Below are 19,584 nucleotides of genomic sequence, written 5' to 3'. Positions count from 1 at the left end.
AAACCATCCCTGTGGGTAGAAGATTTAGGACACTGTCAGGCAGCTGGTGGGCCTGCAGGCATTCCCCATTCTTTGGGCTCCCCCAACCCTGGGTTGGTACCAGATGCCCAGCAGGCGCTGAGCTCACCTCTGACCCAGCTGCTCCTGGCCTCTGCACACTAGGGGCCACCAGGACCTGGACGTGCACCATGGCTTGGAATTCACTAACCCATCCGCAACAGCTGCACTTAAACACCAAGGGGCATTTCAAACTGTTCATAAAACTTAACTTCAAAATTTAAAAATAAAAATTCAATGCATGGGTTATTACTTTCTGGAGACATTCTTGGCTGTTACGCCATTGCCACTCTGCTAACTCAATAAATGCACCTTCTCCTAAAAAGAATTTATTCATATTAAATAGCCTTTCTTCAAATCTAAACCCAACTTTTTCTCTGTGCCCAAAGAGCTTCCAATTGGTAGACAGCAGACATGCCCATGTATAAACTGAGCAGATGCTTGCGTGCGGACCTTCAAATAGTAGATCCTTCTGATTAACGCTGTGCTAAAGACTACTTTATTTGCATGTCTGGGGGACCATAAATCAATAGTTCTAGAACTTGGTGGCTGTGGAAACAATTTTTCAGATGACAGTACCGTCACAGCCTAGAATTAGTGTTTGGAGAAGGGTCTTCTGTACAGAGCCTGTGTCTTAACACTTCAGCTTCAAATTTGAAGAGCTGACACTATGACACAGAAGGTTACTTAACTGCCTGGGAAACGATATGGGATTTTAACTTGGAATAATTCTGCAGACTTTCTGGCCCCCATTAGTTAAAACACTTGTGACTAGTCAGTCAGCTCCACTCATGCAGATTAATGAAACACCGCATTGTCCAGCCACATGCTCCCACAGCACAGAGGGTAGAAGGAATTACGCTCTCAGCAGCTGTTCCCAGGAATGTGCGCCTCCACGTACCCATGGGCAGGGAGAGGACCGACAGTGGACTCCAAGCGCTGACTCTTCACCTATCCCAGCAATGCAGACCTCTCATATCAGGAACCAGTCTCCTCTCAGCCCAAGAAGGTCCCAGATTGAAATAAAAATTCATCCTTGAAGATGGATGAACCCAAGGGACACCAGCCAAACAACGCTAATGTCAAGAGGAAATCCCATCTGCAGACTGCTCAGAGAAGCCTTGCTCAGCCTGTAGAACAAAGGCTCCTTTTGTGACATCAAGCAGCAGGTTTAAGAGCGTTGAGCTCCTCACTTTGGCTCCTTTTCAAACCACAAGTATATCCAAGGGCAGCCAAGACAACAACAGAGCCAAGAGATACGGGTTTCAGAACGAGGAGACCAGTTCCCCTTCCAGGCCTGCCTTCTGCCTGCTCTTGGCAGCCAAGGCTCTAGCTCCTCAAGGGGGGGGTGTCTGAGATGCTGCAGTCAGACCCTGGGGACTGAAGCGTTCATGCGAGAAGATAACTCAGAGATGCCCACAGCAGAGCCAGCCTTCTTGCAAGGCTACAGAGCACAGTGTCTGGGGAAGGCCCTATGATAGTTATTGAGTCCTAATCCTAGCTCAGTCACACATGAGGGTCTAATCTTAGGTGCCTCAACCATTCAATCTCTGAACCATTTATTCAGCTGTATTGATGACAACCTGATGCTGCTGCTAATGATGAAATCTGCTGTCACATAGGGTTATGGTGTTCAAATAAGATAACTTATGAACAGGAAGATATTTTATAACTATAAAATGTAAGGGAATAATAATCCATGTGAATATGACACATGTTTATATGACTGCTTACTAATGCAAATTGTTAGGTCAAAAGGAAGACTTCCTCTGCTTTGCCTGGGGCCTTCCACAGGGTTGATATTTACTTAATATTCAACCATAAAGGTGACTTTTTAGTGATTAATAAAGTAAACAAATTTGTTGGAAAAACAGCAAACTTGCAACTTAGAATATTTCACAAGACAAGGAGGTGCTATCTGGAGCGCTTCCCTCTGAGTATAGGTGGGCCCACATGAGGAGCTGCGGGGGGCCACTCCCCAAGATGGCCCCACCATCGTCATGCCAACCCCAAGTGCAATGGAATGGAAGGCTTGCAGGCTTGACATCTGGGAGAGTTGAACTTCAGCTACTCTTAGCTGAAGTTAACTCCTGAATTCACTCTGAAAAGAAATAAGGCCAAAAGAGTTTATCTGAAACAAGGCAAAAAAAAAGAAAAGAAACCAATAATCCTGTTAAAGGTAGACCTAACTAGTCTTAGGTCCCTAGAGTCAGGGATTCAAAACTCTAAAACACACACAGCTCCCAGCTTCCAGTGGTGAGTGAACCAGGGTGGTGGGTCTCACAGCTCTGCCGGGCTGTCAGAGCTGAGTTAGGAACAGAAATGCTGTTTCTCTCTCGAGGTAATTCTGTCCAGCACCTTGGTCACACTTCCCACTCTAGAGGCTCAGGTTCTCATTCAAACAGCCTGTCCCCAGCTTTTCACTTTCACAAAATGTTACTTGTTGACACTTTGACTTGTTCCAAAAAGTAACTGAGGCAGCTCATAATCTTATTAGGAATACTTAAAAGGATTTAGGGAGGGGAAAAAAAAGAATATAAGGTGCTTTGAAGTCCTCAAAACTGAGAACAACTCAGGATATTTTTAAGATGTATCAGGTAAACAAAATACATTAACAATAAGGCTGCAGAGTGGGGGAAGAGGACTTTAGATCCTTTGACACTCAGCATAATTTTGAAGGATGTGCATTTACTTCCTGTGCTGACCTTTAACAATAAGGTATTTTAAGTTAAGGGGAAAAAACATGAATTTGGATGAACGTAATTCTGAATCAGAAACAAACCTAAACCAGCAGCACTTGTTAAGTCTTCCACAGCCTGGACTTTAAACTCATGACTTGAGTCCACCTCCGATAAGATCTAAGATCTGATCTACGTCCAAGTTAGTTTTCCAGTTAAAAAGGTTTGAACTGCTGGCAGGTTGACAGCCTGGGCCTCAGGAGTTTATTGAGAACTTCCTCAAGCTACAAAGGGTGACTCCATTACTACCCCTGGCCCCTGGGAGATCCCCCTGGTAAGAGTAGACACCTAGCCTGGACTTTGTGAACCATCTCCATGTGGTAGCCCATGGATATCTAGCTCAATATAGAGTTTAACTTAATGAATAAAAAGTGGCCACAGGAAGCCAGGTAATAAGCAGGTTCTGATTCCATGAGTCCAGCCTGGGCTTAATTCTGGCTAGCTGGAAGTTATTTTCCTTCACTGCCTCATAGCCTCCCTAAGACAGGGCAGTAATGACTCTGCTTCTGCATGGCAGTGCATGAGGTGCCCATGATGAGATATCAACATTACTGTGCACATGTGCTTCCACGTACACCTGTCATCAGCAGGCCACCCACCTGGACTCCGCAGAGCAGAACCACCTGATGCCCAGAATGCCCTGGGAAGCTGTGTGGTCTGATGTCAGAAACCCTGCACACTCTCCAGTGCTTTCTCCAGAGACTATCTGGGCTTCCACTCATCTTCTCCTGTAATATTGCAATTATACAACTCATTCTGAACTCTTGCCTGCCTAGGCCTTTCCCAACACTTGTACTATTTGTCTCTCAACATGCCACACTCCAGCCACAGGTCACCCTAGCTTGTTTTGGGTTTTTCAAACATGTTCCCACCCCTGGTTCCTTGCACTTGTTCTTCCTATGCCGGGACAGCCTTCCACTGACTCTTCTCCTCAGAGACTGTCCACTCTATAAAAAAATATAACCCCAATAAATCTCCAGCATATTACTATTTCCTCTATATCACTGACTATAGCCTGCCATTGTCTTGTTTATTTACTTGTATTTATCATCTGGATCCTTCACTACAATGTTTGCTCTGGGAGGACACCATTTCTCATGTTCCACTGCTATCCTGTCAGGGCACATGTTTCCCCACCCTGTAAAAGGGCAATGATTTGATAGCTAAAATGTCGTCTATGTCAGACCAGCTCTTTAGTTAAGATACTTAGAGGATATGGGCAGAATTTTCCTGGTGAAGCAACAGTGCTTACAAAATCAGCATATTCTAACACAGGTGTTCAATATACAGGTATTGAACAAATAAATGAGCTAGGACCAAAGCGGCCTTCCGTACTACAGGGCTGCACAGAGAGAGCGATGTAAGGAGATACAGCGGAAGAAACCATCCCCCTGCTTACCCAACAGCATCACAGGCTGCTGGCCTTGCTCAACAGAAAAAGGGGTGCAGCGGTTCTAAACCAGCTCCACAAGCAGGGTCACAACTAGGTCCATTTCAGACCCAGAGAAAAAGCCTTTACGACCATGAGTCTTATTTACCCAGGTCCCTGGTGGACAGAAGAAGACAGCAATTCCTGTTCTAAAGTATTCTGAAGCTGACTTGATGATGGATCCAAAACCAAACAAGATTTTATTTCAGCTTGTTGACAGCTAAACACAGGTATCCCCGCTTTTTGAAAGTGTGCTTGACACTACTTTGCTTTTACAAAATGACCTACATTGGGACTTGATTTCACTAACAGAAGTCTGAACGGGAATTTTGCTTTTGTGGAAAAAGGTGAAATGCTAAAATAGCGTTGAGTGTCTGTTTTCTGGAAGCTGCTGCACAGGCGGTGCACACGCAGAGCAGAGAGGGGCAGCACCAAGTTCCCTCCAGAACTACATGCATCGTCGCAGCATCAAGCCGCCCTGGCCCTGAGCTGTGCGTGAGCATCTGTGCTTTATCTCCATTTATGTTATGCATCCATTTATAGTATGATGTGTCCTAGGGGAACTACTTCTTCACATCATCTCAGCTTATGGAAGGTTTCATAGGCATGCTCTGGATAATGGGGACGCCTATACAATTATAGACATCCTAATTATAGAAATCCTGGCATCTCTATAGAAATGGATGGATGCAGTTCATAATCTGAGGCAAAAAAAAAAAAAAAAACATACCGTGGTTCCCTCTGAGGGACTTAATGATACAGGAAGCTGACCTTAAAATACACTTAATATCATCCAAATTGGATGATATTAAGAAATGGTTCTTTTTTTAGATGTTACAGTTTTTTATGCTGTAGCTATATGTTTTTTTAAAATAAGAGTCCTTATCTTTGAAAGACATATACCAAAATATTCACAGATAAAACGAAGTCTGAAATTTGCTTCAAAATAATAACAGAGCACAATAAAGCTTTGCCTGAAAATAATAAAAATACCAGAGGCAGGAAAGTGGGTGGGGTACAGCCAACCACGAGTTGATAACTGTTGAAGCTGGGTGATGGGTCCATGGGAGTTAATTAAACTATCTGTTCTACTTTGTGCATGTTTGATATTTTTCCTAAAAAAACTTTTTTTTTTTAAATCCTTTAAAACAAATCATTTTCATTTGTGAAATTAAAGAAGCTACCTGAAGGTGAAGGCTTCGCCTTTCCAGTCTTGCAGGGGCTGCTCCTGGATGACATCCTGGATCAGAGGTGAGTGGTGCCGTGGGGATCTGGAATGGGGGAGGGTCCCCACATGACTGAAGTTATCACAGGACCTGATGGGAGGAGGGCCTTTCTTCTTCCGGGGAAGGGTGCCATGTATAGACACGTCTTGATAGGCATCTGCATGACGCTCAACGAGAGGGGACTTGCTGCTCAGAAGGTCCATGGACGAGGCAAGGGGGAACTGGTGATTCACTGGCATGTTTCTGGGAAGACTTGCAAACTTTCCCGCAGCCATGATCCTCAAGTCTAAGGGGGAAAGAAGAGAGTGAAGCCATAAATCTAAGAAAACCATGAGAACTGACTTCCTCCTTACAAAAGGAAATGGAAATAGATCATGTAACAAAAGAAAATGCTCACGAAGTGTTAAAGGATAAACATCACTTGTGAAATTTACTATGATGGGAAGTTTATTTATCCCCTTCTTCATCCTATAGAAGAATGCTCCTGGTTTGGCATCAGATCCACCAATCTGTGTGTGTGTGTTAGTCTCTCAGTCGTGTCCAGCTCTTTGCGATCCAGTGGACTGTAGCCCACCAGGCTCCTCTGTCCATGGAATTCTCCAGGCAAGAATACTGAGGTGGGTTGCCATTGCTTTCTCCAGAGGATCTTCCTGATCCAGGAACTGAACCTGGGTCTCCCACATTGCAGGCCAATTCTTTACTGACTGAGCCAAAATGGAATAGGGCAAATACATTTCAGAGCCTTTAGAGACACACGAGCCAGTTTATTACTTCAGATGACTGAAGCTGATGGAAAAGCATGACTAACAAAAAAGAATACTGAGGAAAGATAATGAGCTCATGCATTCCCACCACCCTATAAGCAATAAGAACAGGTGAAGATGGCTGGAATTCCTTAGCTGCTAGAACGCCTTCAACCCAGCTCCTCAGTTGTGCTACCCAGAGAGACAGGACAGATTCCTTCTGGTGAAGACCTGGTGCTTGTAAATAAATCAATGTACGCTAATTAACGAAGATGGTCAGGGTTCAGGAGGTGGGCCACTCCTCCACACATCAGTGGGCTCAGCTGGAGAGGAAAGCCATGGGGTGGGGGCTCCAATTGTCCCCTCGAGGGGTCAGGGACCCGCCTATCACCAACAGAGTTAAGCAATGTGCATAGGTGCCTGTGGAGTCAGGAGAGTGGGAAAGGCAAAAAAGAGAAAAAAATGGTAGAGAGCCGCAAGGAAAGAAATGAAAAATGCTGTGTGTGAAAGCAGCCTTAGCAGTTGTTTCCAGCTATTACCACTAGCAGAGAGTTCACCCTGAGCAGGGTTAGCACCTCTATCCTCTAAATAACCACTATGGTTTTGATCTAAGCCAAATTAAATGATATTTTAAAGGCCAATATAGGGCTTCCCTGGTGGCTCAGTGGTAAAGAATCCACCTGCCAACGCAGGAGACATGGGTTCGATCCCTGATCCAGGATGATCCCACATGCCACAGAGTGACTAAGCCTGTGTGCCACAACTATTGAGCCTGTGTTCTAGAGCCTGTGCTCCACAACAAGAGAAGCCACCACAACGAGAAGCCCAGGCACCACAACTAGAGAAAAGCCTGTGCCACAGAGAAGACCCAGCATGGCCAAATAAATAAAATTATAAAGGCGAATAAATAGAGAAGGAGAAACACAAGCTTGAATAAAAATTACAGCTAGTCCCAGGAGACAGAAGGTTACAGAATCTGTACCACTAGTCACAGTATTAGACTGATCCAGAGATCACAGCTGCACAGCTAAGCCCCACGCCCTGGCCTTCCCCGAGCCTGGTGAGGAACATGCCTCTTCACTCTGCAGTCTGTTCTCAGGCCGTGCAATCCCCATTCTTCACAGACCACTGTCTCCCCTGCAAAGGGAGTGGTGCTGAGTGAAAATCATCACTCTCTAGCACCATTGCAGACAGTTCCACAAAGGATCTGGGGACCTGGGACTTGGCTTGGGGACAATCAAGAACAGAATCTGGTAAAATAAGAGGTGGACCCAGAGCAGTCAGCAGAGTGCGCAGAGGAAACAAATGACAAACACACCCACACCCACACCCACACCCACACTCAGTCCACTGTTCCCACACGTGACAGAGAGAGACACTGAAGTGCTGGGTGGAAGGAGGCCCTTCATTTAAGGCATATAATCTGAACCCTGCCAGACCTGGTAGTTCTGAGGCCTGTCTGCTCCATGCTTAACTGGGACCACACAGAAGGCCGGCTGCCAGCGGGTGCAGACAACGGACTGTCAGTCCCCGCGGGGGCCCCTCCCGGGTCTGGCCAGTACCTGGCACACTGTCAGCACTTGTTTCATGTTGATCATCATTATTAAAAAAGAAACCAAACTCCTCAGCCCTCTCCTCAACACAGATGACGTAAGCCGACTAGGATTCCCTCATCCCACCCATACACACTCACAGCCATGAACTCTCACCTGCCCGAGTTATCAGCACCTTTCTTCTCCACAGGCTTGGATCAGTCCCAAGAACCTGGTGGGGAGATCCAAAGTCCCACCCCCATCACACAGAATCTCTCCGCATGCAAAGGCCCCTCGTGTTGATCACGTCTATCTCCAGGCTAGGATGACAGACAAGAGTTACACTGGCTCCAGCGTCTCCAGCAGCCTGTTTCCTCTCTGCTTATCCAAGATCTATCTATTTCAAGTCTGAGCCAAAGTGCTTTAGAATGCCCTTCGGCAAGTTATCCACACCTCAGTGTATTCTCGAGGGATGTTAACACCTGCTTTTCCTACTTTCAACTCAACAAACATTTAAGTGCCCACTCCAGATAAGATACTCAGAGAAACAAAGATGCATAAACCTCAATCCCTAACTATGAATTCAAAGAGAATACAGTTGACATTTGAACAACTCAGGGTTCATCTGCATGTAATTTACAGACAGCCCTCTGTATCCACAGTTCCCCCACATCTACAAATTCAACTGACCATGGACTGTAGTATTTACTACTGAAAAATATCTGTGTATAAGTGCACCTATGCAATTCTACGTGCCACCCCCACCCCAACTCTGGGTGGCTCAGTGGCTAAAGAATCCACCTGCAATGCAGGAGATGGGTTTGATCCCCGGGTCAGGAAGATACCCTGGAGAGGGAAATGGCAACCCATTCCAGTATTCTTGCCTGGGCAATCCCAAGGAGCCTGGTGGATTACAGTCCACAGGGTTGCAAAGAGCCAGACACGACTGAAGGACTAACCAACAACAAAATGACAAATGCAGTTCAAACCTGTGCTGTTCAAGGGTCAACTGCAATATAACTCATTGATGGGACCCTTAAGATGCTGGAGGGAAGAACAATTAATTTTGATAAAAGGGCTCAAGGAGGATCTCAGAGAGGGCATCACTGGAGATGAAGATTTTGAAAGGCTGGAAACTGTAGGGAAAAGCCTTCTAAGATGATGTGGTAACAGCAGATGCATAAAGGCAGGAAGTACTTGCAGAGGCTCAGGAACCTAAGCTGTGCAGAGCAGCTGGAGTGAGGCTGAGAAGTACTTCCTGGAAGAAGCACAGCTTAGGACCAGATCACAAAGTCCTAAAGGGTGTGTTGAGGTGTTTGAACTTGACTGTCAGTGCTAGGGAAACTCAGGAAGAGAGGGATGGAATCCAGTCTGTGCCTGGGTAGGGAGCTCTGGTGATTCTGGAGGGGACAGAAGAGGAGGTCAGTCAGACACCAGCAACAAGCCAGCAAGGAATGATGAAGGACTCCGACCTGGGACAGTGGCCACGGGAAGGGAAAGGCAGGGCAGAGCGAGGGGCTAAGAGCTCAAGTCCTCTTGTATGGGATGAAGGAGGCCACAGCCATGGGAGGATGGTGCTGTGCTGTATCACTCAGTAGCACAAGGGGTGACCCTCTCAGGACGGCGGGTAACAAGCTCACCACTGGGGCTGTTGAGTGTGAGGTACCCAGGACGGTTCTGTCTAGCAGTCTAGATACTCGTATGTTCAGTTAGAGGCCAGTACAGAATGTAGATTTTTAAGAGTCATCAACATAAAGGGAGTATTTAAACCAGAGAGTAGATCCGTCAGCTTGTTATTATCAGATGTGATAACAGATGTGAAAGTACCTCTTAAATTGTCAGGAACCATGCAATATTCCATGAATTATATCCCTGCCCTCTCTCACCTGGACTGCTTCAAGCCTATAAGGGCCAACACCAGGAATGAGTTCTGGAAAAGCAGAGGCTCTCAACCTGGATACACATTAAGAGTCCTCGGAGAAGCTTAGAAAATTCTGACACCCAAGCCATGAACCAAACCAATCAAGTCACAATCTCGGTGAATAGGACCCTGGCATCAGTCTTATCAAAATCCTTGCAATATTGTTCAATGTGGAGCCAGGTTTGAGAACCACCAGGTAAGTGGGTTTCTTTGGTACAGAGCAACTGACACTCAGATTACTTTCTGGGTAACAGAAAAGAATGACATAGAGGAACAGTCAGTCAACAGCAGCATCCACTAATTCTTCTATCCAACACACATCTAACGAGGGCCTCCTATGTGGTGGGCACTGTGTGGGTGTTGGGGATGGTGTCAAACAGCTGTCCTCCAGAGGTTCCTATCCTATGGAGGAAGCAGACAGTAAGTAATGACTTTATGTATTGGTGAGTCCCCAGGCTACGGGGGCACGCAGAGTGGAAACTGGGGTCTAGATGAATCTAGCAGCCAGGAAAGGCTTCCCTGAGGAAGGGGTGCTGACCCGAAGGCTGTGAAGCAGAGTTTAATAATGGGAGGATGAAGATCATCCTAGTTGAAGTTTCCCGTGTTACAGTTAAATTTCTCAGCTGCAGATAAATTGGAAATACACAGGCCAGGCTCTCCTCAACAACCTGCTGCCTCTAACTTGGGACTCTTCCCCATTAAAATATAGCCTCGTCCCGTGACTAGTCACTGCGAAAGACTGGTTCCAGCCTGAGTCCAATGTCAAGCTTGAGTCAATCCAACGAGTAGGGAGGCGGGCCTTGGCCAGAGACCCAACTTTATAAAAACAAACAACAGCAACAAACCAAAGTGGGGTGGGGAGTGGAAGGGAGAACTACAGGTGGAAGAAACTCATTTGCAGTCTGTGGGTTGCTCTGTTTCCTACTTTTTATTTATTTTTATTTTTTCCAGACTCCAGGAACCTGGGGGAAATCCAGAGGTTGGAGTGATGGAATCTAGGTTCAAGGTACGTACTTTCCACTCTGCCAGAGAAGCCACCTACCACAGCTGATCACTAGGCAGAATCTCAGCACGTGATATGTAGATGGGATCTCAGAGGATCAAGCCCCTTCCCTTTTCCAGATAAGGAAAATACATGTTCATTCACTCAATATATATTCTCTGAGGGTTTACAATGTACCAGAGCTGCGGCTATAACAGAATAGATAAGCTCCTCCTTCTCATGGAGCCTACACTGCGATGGGGAAGTCCAATCAACACAGATTAAAAAAAACAAATTAGGGAATATCCCAGTCATAACTGCCCTAAAGAACATGAAAGGGTGTTCTGAGAAGAGCTCTCTGAAGAGGGAACCATGACATGAGACCTGAAAAGAGAGAAGGAACCAGTCAAGAAAAGATTGAACTCCCTTCAGTTCCAGGCAGGGGATTCTGCAAATGGGAGGGTCTTGAGATGGGAACACATGGGTTGGAAGAGCATGGTGGAGACTAAATTCAAGTCTCCAGTTTCTGGCTCCTAAGTTTTCTCCACTTGGAGATACTTCTGTCTTGATGTTCCTAGCCATTATGTACTATTTAATTTTTGAAAATCAAACATGGTGTGACTCAGAACCTGGGCTTTGAAGACACTCATAGGTTCAAATCCCTCTCTGCTACTGACTTACTGTGTGGCCTGGGACAAGTGACAACCTCTCTGACAGTTTCTCATTTGTAAAAATGGGTTAACAACATCTACTTCATGGAGTTGTTGCGAAAAGTAAATGCAATTGTGTATGGAAAGCCCTTGACATACAGCAAGCATTCCAAAAATACCAGGTCTCCTCTAAGCAGGGCAGAGACCATGTCTGTCTTGCTTGTCATTGCATCCCCATCACAGTGAGAGCTCATAAACGAAGTCACTGCTTCTGGGGAAGACTGCAGCCAGGAAGGATGAAGAGGGAGATGTTTAAACCAAGAACAAAAGATGTAACGACACCCAATCAAGTATGACAAGGGCACAGATACACAAGCACATGAAGTGAGCCCACATTCAGTCTTTAAAATAAAAGCCCAGGTGAGACTTTGGCCATCTGACTTCACCCGTGCAGGTAATCAGACACAGCGTCCTGACTCCGTCTAAAGCCAGATCTTGAAATATACACAAAGGTCAAAGACTCTACATCTTGATAGGAAAATATGAGACCCACGTGTACGTTCAAAGAGCTGAAATCTCAGTAGAGATGAGAGTGAGCCTGACATACTCCCAACCTATGTGCTGCCTTCTTGACCCTGGTCAGCGGCTATGCTTGGAAATGCTTGTGAACAACAGGCGTGACTCCCTTCCTTTATAGTCTCAAAGAAACTGACGATCGCACACAAGTTGAGGCAGAGATAAGCAGTCTATTTGTTTGGATTTTTCAATCTTACTTCTGAAATGAGATATTTTCAAGTTAAATTCACAGACGGTCATGGGATATGGGCTTTAAGAGCTTTCTGTCGTATTTTAAACTCTGGAAATGTAAGCCCCTCCGCTGCCCTGTTATGACCATGACAGAGAAGTTACAATCCAGATCTGTAGTTGTATATCTTCTCTGCAGAGGCGGATAGGAAGAGGAGATGGCAAACCACACATATAAAGCTGGCTTATCCACTCAGAATGAAGCTCTGCCTGGGTGTAGGAATTAAGAGTATCCCTTTATTTTGAAGTACATTATGGAGTCTAGCCAAATGATTGAAGTATGAATAATTCTTCCATGGATTGAATTTCAAGCAACACAGCACAGGATCTACATGATAAAGGTCTTAAGATTAGCATCCATTCGACAAGCAGTCCTTTCTATATGAATAGGAGATTGAGATCTCCTGTTAGTCATTCTGGAAATGTCAGGCTTCTCGGGGAATGTCAGGGAAAGTTGGAGTCAGGGCGTGAGAGAGCCGTTAGTGTGGCAAGTTGTTTACAGCTACATTCCATATGTCCCCTTGTACACTCACGTACAACTGCCTGGCCTGTGGCTTTCCCGATATTAACTGAGCAGCCCCTTCCCACTTGTGACTTTCTGAACCGAGGTCTCCCCCTTCCTCCCGAATCTCGTTTCACTCCTTGGCAACAAGCAGGGAGATTATCCGTTCTCAAACTGACCTTCCCTCCGCCAATGTGTCTTCCTTGGAAAGATCTGTTGTAGCCTTGGTAGATAAGAGTCAAGGTTTAAAATGCATGGCTGAACGCACGGCTCTACTTTCTATCTCAGCTAATAGCTTCAGGTGAAAGATAAACGAGGTTAGGAGAATAATCTTTTACCTCCTCACCCTGCTTCAAGCGAGTTAAAACCAAAACCAGTTTTCCATCAACCCCACCCAAGCCTAGGCACGACCCTCTGGGTTCCTCCACGAAACACACCGCCTCGACAGCTGCTTTGGAGCCCACTGAACTTCCCACGACTGTGTACACCTGATCAAACTTTTAAGGTGGAGGCAGCCTTAGTAGGTAAGGAAAGACCGGCTGGGACCGGAACCCACTTTGCGTTGCGCCCACCGTCCCTCCTTTCCCTGCCTTCACCTCCCCTTCCCTCCCTTCTCCGACGAAGAGGGAGCAACACAACCAACTATTCATTCTTTTTCAACAAAGGGAGAGAGGGAGGGAGCTGTTGTCAACAGTTACGGGGCGGGCGCCTTCGCCTGCTTTGCAGACTTTCCAAGAGATTAGTGGAGAAACTCGCCTCCTCCAAGCCCAGGGCTTCCAGCGGAGCAGCCCCTACCCCCACCTCCCTGGCCCTCACATCCCGCGACCGGCTCCGGCTTCTGCGGCCAAGAGGGAGGGGACCGGGAGGCGCGGCTGGACGCTCAGGGGGTCGGAGAAGCCAGCACCCGGGAAGACGCAAAGAGCAGAGATGCTCGCGGCACGTCGCCTCCCGCCGCAGGCCCCGTGTGGGGAATCCCACCCGGTTCAGAGGCCCCCTACGGGCGCAACCCCGTCCCCAATTCAGCCACTCCAGCCCCCAGTCGCCAACTCGGCTGGGGGAGCGGTAGGGGGTCGCTGGCTCTACTTTCCCCAAAGCCTAACTTTCGCCAACAAAGTTCCAAGTCCGTCCTCCAAGGGAAGGGGGAGGCCGAAGCGCCCCGGGAGAAGCCGCACCCCCGCGGGACACGCGGCGGAGACTCACCTCCCAGCGCGGGGCCCGGGTTCTCGGGCTGGGGCTCAGAGGAGCCGCACGGTCTGCCCCGCGCCACGGCTGTTCCCGGAGCAGGAGCGGCTCATAATCGGTGGAGCGCGCCCACCGGGAAGCCGGCGCGCGTCTCTCCTGTGTGCCGGGCAGCTGGGGCTCCGGTTCTCTCCCCGGCCCCCGCCCGGGCCCAGGCAGCAGCAGGCGCGCCTCTGAGCCGGCGACGCGCACTCGGCCCTCAACTGGTGATTTGCGGCTTCTCGGCCCCACCCCAGCGAGCCTATTCGCACAGCCTTGCGGAACCCCCCGCGACATTTACATGCGCTGACCTCGCGTAGCCCTCCTCTACCCGCATTTTAGTTTGGCTCTCCTTGTACCTCCTGAGAAGCCAGTCCTCAGGTGTATGTAGATCGACCACCTTGTCACTCTACCCCCAGGGGAGACAACCTCACTTTATCCACCTCTCCCCTCCCCGCGTAATTTAATTACCCAACAGATCTGATTTGCTTGTCTGCCGACACCTGGCTGGCTTTGTTTAAAGGGGTTTTGATGGGATAAAGACCCAGGTAACCACAAATGACCAAGCCCTTGGAACAAGCAAATCAATTACACCCATCTGAAGATATTAACAGCCAAGTGGGAAGTGGAAGCTGCACTCTGGTATTAGATGGCTTGGGAGGGTAAAAAATTAGAGCCTAGTGGAGGACTACCAGTTATGAAGACCTGTTATAAAGCTATAGAAATAGTAATTGGTAGCAAGGATAGACGGAGAAGGCAATGGCACCCCACTCCAGTACTCTTGAAATCCCATGGACGGAGGAGCCTGGTAGGCTGCAGTCCATGGGTCACGAAGACTTCACTTTCACTTTTCACTTTCCTGCATTGGAGAAAGAAAGGGCAACCCACTCCAGCGTTCTTGCCTGAAGAATCCCAGGGAAGGCGGAGCTTGGTGGGCTGCCATCTTTGGGGTCGCACACAGTCGGACACCACTGAAGCGACTTAGCAGCAGCAGCAATGATAGACAATAGAATAGAGTCCATAAACAGATCTACATTATAAGGTCACTTGATTTACATAGAAGATGCTGATGTGATGCACTGGGGAAAGGGTGATCTTTTCAGTAAATGATGCTTGATCAACTGAAAAGCCACATGGAGAAAAAAAGAAGAATCTTGACCTCTACCTTGGTGGTGGTGGTGGTTTAGTCACTAAGTCGTGTCCGACTCTTGCCATCCCGTGGACTGTAGCCTGCCAGGCTCCTCTGCCCATGGGATTCTCCAGGCAAGAATACTGGAGTGGGTTGCCATTGCATTCTCCTTCCTTATTCTATACCAAAAAATCAATTCCAGATGGATTTTAAATCTAACTGTGAAAGATAAAACAATAAAAGCATCCAAAGTAAATATAAAAGCAATTTTTTTCATGACCTTACGGTAGGCAAAGACTTCCTAAACACTCACAGTACTAACCATACTGCTAAGTCGCTTCAGTAGTGTCCAACTCTGTGCGAACCCATAGACGGCAGCCCACCAGGCTCCCCCGTCCCTGGGATTCTCCAGGCAAGAACACTGGAGTGGGTTGCCATTTCCTTCTCCAATGCATTTAAGTGAAAAGTGAAAGTGAAGTCGCTCAGTCGTTTCCGACTCTTAGCGACCCTATGGCCTGCAGCCTACCAAGTCTCCTCCATCCATGGGACTTTCCAGGCAAGAGTACTGGAGTGGGGTGCCATAAGGAGGGGAAAAAAACACCTGATCAATTAGATAACATTAAAATTAAGAACTCCTGGGCTTCCCTGGTGGCTCAGTGGTAAAGAATACACCTGCTAATGCAGGATACACTGGTTGGATCCCCGACCTTAGAGGATCCCACATGCCAGGGAGGAACCAAGCCCTTGTGCCACAATTTTTGAGCTTGTGTTCTAGAGCCTGAGGGCCCCATCTACTAAAGCCCATAAGCCCTAGAGCCCTTGCTCCGCAACAAGAGAAGCCAGTCAGTGAAAAGCCCGCACTGCAGCTGGAGAGTAGCCCCTGCTAGCTGCAATGAGAGAAATCCCGTGCAGCAACAAAGACCCAGAGCAACCAAAAATAAAATAAATAATTAATTTAAATATTAACAACTCCTGTTTATTCTAAGACACCATTAGTGAAAAATCAAGCCACAGAGAAAAGATAATTGCAACATACATATCCAAAAAACGATTTACATAGGATATATAAAGGACATTAACAGATCAGCAAGAAAAAGGCAGAAAAACACAGCTGAAAAGAAGCAGAATATTTCAACAGGCATTTTGCAAGTGGGGATAAACAGTTATTTCTCAAAAAGTCAAAAAACATACGAAAAGGTTCTCAGCTTATCTCAGAAATGCAAGTTGAGGTTGCGCTGTGATCTCCCTTCACACCCACCAGAATACCTAAAATTAGAGAACTTTGTATAACATTTTAGAGACCTGTTTGGCATTATCTTCTACATAAGCGTTTGACCTAGCTCCTTCCTTAGTTATATACCCAACAGAGATAATACAATATTCACCAAAAGACATGTTTAAAAATGTTTATAGCATTTCTCTTTATAAGAGCCCAAGAGAAACAACTCAAATGTCCATTAATAGAAGAGAGAGAAACTATGGAATCCTATAAGGATGAATGAACTGTGTCTACACTCAACAAGATGCATGACTCTTAGTATGTGATGTTGAGTAAAAGAAACTAGAGACAAATGGATATATGTAAACTTCAAAAACAGAATATATTTATGATGTTAAGGGTGAAGACAGTGGTTATCTTGAGGGTGTATAGTGATAGAAGGGGAACCCAGAGGTGCTCTAGGTGCTGGTAATATTCCCTCTCTTGATCCAAGTGCTGGTTGCATAGACATGTCCTATTTAATAAAAATCAACTATCTCTCATTTTATAAAAATTAATTTGTACACTGCTCTGTCCATATGTTTTCTTCCAATAAAAATGTTTTTTAAATTGTGCCATGTTGGTATATTTTATATCATTTTCATTCCTTTGAGGACAAGCCATTGGTGAATCTGCAAAATTCTAAGTGCAGCATCTTCAAGAATCATTTCTATCTTTTCCTTATGGGTGTTTTTGTGGGTTAGTCTTTATCTTTCCTACCTCATTAGAAGCATAAATTTTAATTTTTGTTAGATTTTCCCAAAATATTTAGTGCAGTGAATGTCAAACAGACCAGCTGGTATACTTCTAAACTGAATTATTAGAACTGCATTTACTGAGTTTCTGCTACTCTGAAGTGTCACTGAGAACAGTGGTAAAACTTTGGTTTTTCTTGATTTTCAAAATTCCCTGAGCACCTACATTGGGTAAAAATTCTACTAATGAAGCATCATGACAAGGTAGTAACAAAGACTAGAAGACAACTCACACCCAAGAGGCCGTAGGCGAGTCACTGTTCCTCCCAGACCCGCTATTTCTTCAGGAGTGAATGAGCAAATAAATGCTAGGACTCAAGGAAATAATACATGTGAAAGTGCCTAGCATATGATGGTTCTCTTCAACTATTACTAGGTCTGATGACACATCCGATCATAATACCTCTGTGACATAGGAGGCATCTCTATCATTAGATAACATTAAATCATTAGATAATATTTATATGGAAGGAATGGAGAAGGAAATGGCAACCCACGCCAGTGTTCTTGCCTGGAGAATGCCATGGACAGAGGAGCCTGGCAGTCTACAGTCCATGGGGTCGCAAGAGTCCGACACGACTTAGTGACCAAACCACCACCACCACCACCACCATACAGAGGGAAGCAGACTCAGAAAGATTAAGTAGTTTCAACCGTAAATTCATTCAACAAACATTTGATGTGTGTCTACTATGCGCTGAGCCATAGCTAGTGAGAAACAAAGTCAGGATTTGAATCAGATATTTTAACTTCAAGTTCAGTGGTCTTTCCATCACATCACAACTACTTTCACATTTGTATCTCCAGTGCCTAGCATGTAGTGGGTGCTCAATACATTAATGAATGAGTAATGGGAGTATTTTTAATATAACCTTTTGATTAGGTAATATGATTCTTGTTACACAAATTTTATATATATACACACACATATATCTGTGTATATATATGTAATCTCACACACACCATTATATATATACATGAAATGGTATGCAGTGAAAAGTTCCCTTCTTAACTCTTTCTCCCATCAGCCAGTCCCCCTCCCACCATAGGTAACAACTGCTTTTAAAACGTGTGTCTGACCCAGTTTCCCTAAGTGTGTGTATTATTCCTCACTCCTACACAAAAAGTAACATACTATATCCATAGTTCTACACTTCTCTTTTTTCACTTAATATATCTTGCAGATTTCCCCATACTAGTGCATGGTATCCTTTTGAAGAGATGTATTGTACTATACTTTATTCAATAAATGCTGTGTTGATGGACATTTAGCTTGTTTCCAGTCCTTTCCTATTACAAACAATACCGCAATGAATAATCTTTTATATATAGTATCGATATGTATATCTCTAAGATAAGTTTCCAGAGGTAAAATTGCAAGTCAAAAGGTATGTGCTTTTGTAATGTTGATAAGTGATACCAAGTTGCCTTCCACAGGGATTATACGAGTTTATACACCCCAGCAATATAAGAAAATGTCTATTTCTCCACATCCTTTTCAGAAGGTATTAATTTTTGAATTTTTGCCAATCTGATAAGTAAAATGTGAATTTTAGTGCAATTTAAATTTTCAGGTCTCATAATAAGTACTCATGTTGAGTAGCTACTTGTTTTTCCTTTTTGGAATCCACACTTTCATTTTTCTATCCATTTGTAGGTCTTTTTATTATTTTTATAGGACACCCTTCTATATTAGTTCTTTGTGGTATGAACTGTGAATATTTTTTCAATGATGATATTAAAGAAAAAATTGATATATGTAAAGCAACGTTATTTTAGGAAGCTCATTCCAGAAGCCATATGAAATGAACTAGAGAAGTGAGAGCCACAGTGGGACACTAATTAGAAGTCCATGGCAACAGCCAATTGTCACACAACAAGAGTTTTGACCTGGCTGATGACAGTGGAAATGAAAGTTAAGGGCCAAAGTTATTACCAACAAATAATTGGCAAGAGTTAATAATCAGCAATGATAACAATGACAGTAACAGTAGCTACAACTGTTTTAGGAGTAACTACAACCCAAGCACTATGCTAAGTGCTTTACAGAATTTAAGCTGTGAATTGGTACTATTATTGCCCCTATTTCACAAATGAGAAAAGTGAAGAAGTTAAGTGACTTAACCCAAATTCACTCTAGATATAAGTGGAAGAACCTAGGCTAACCCCAGGTCTATCCGACCCCAGCTGCCTGGCAGAGTGAAGAACAATGATCAAAGGTCTGCAGGCTGAGCGCCTGAGTAATGCCTGGCTTGATGACAGATATAGAGAAGCCAGGGACCAGCTGCCTCTGACTGGAGAGCAACACGCTTACTCACAGGGACACTGAGCATTTTTCAATCTTTGACATACATCACTCTTCCCTCAATGTCTCTGAGTCAAAGGGGGTAGTATTATCCCCATGTTACTGATGAGAAGACTGAGGCCCCATGAAATCAAATAACCAGTTCATATGTTCTATTCTCTGAGAAACCTTCTCTGAAACCCAAAGCAGGGCAGATTCCTAGATTATGTGTGTCTTACAGTCTTCTTTCCTTCCCAGAATTTGTCACAGTTCATAATTACACGTTTATTTTTGTTTAACATCTGTTGCTCTATAGTCTCTAAGATCTATGCCTGGTTTTGCTTTTACTTTGGTCC

At 45.3% G+C, this 19,584-nt stretch overlaps 1 protein-coding gene across 5 annotated transcripts in view; it reads right to left on the bottom strand.

Annotated features, from left to right (window-relative positions):
* BCAR3 (BCAR3 adaptor protein, NSP family member) overlaps window positions 1-19,584 on the bottom strand; it is a 152,504-nt gene that overhangs the window by 113,233 nt on the left and 19,687 nt on the right. For 3 of the 5 annotated variants that reach the window (XM_025288235.3, XM_045166074.1, XM_025288238.3), the window contains exons 1-2: window positions 13,785-13,924; window positions 5,409-5,736 (exon numbers count right to left, since the gene is read on the bottom strand). In XM_025288235.3, coding sequence (XP_025144020.2) covers window positions 5,409-5,725 — 317 coding nt within the window. In that variant the 5' untranslated portion in view covers window positions 5,726-5,736; window positions 13,785-13,924. Of the gene's footprint in view, window positions 1-5,408; window positions 5,737-13,784; window positions 13,925-14,161; window positions 14,260-19,584 lie in introns of those variants that run through there. The other 2 variants (XM_044944666.2, XM_025288236.3) reach the window with 2 other exon arrangements.

This window comes from Bubalus bubalis, chromosome 6, assembly GCF_019923935.1.
Source record: "Bubalus bubalis isolate 160015118507 breed Murrah chromosome 6, NDDB_SH_1, whole genome shotgun sequence".
NCBI classification, from domain to species: domain Eukaryota; kingdom Metazoa; phylum Chordata; class Mammalia; order Artiodactyla; family Bovidae; genus Bubalus; species Bubalus bubalis.
This window is presented reverse-complemented; position numbering and strand designations above follow the sequence as displayed.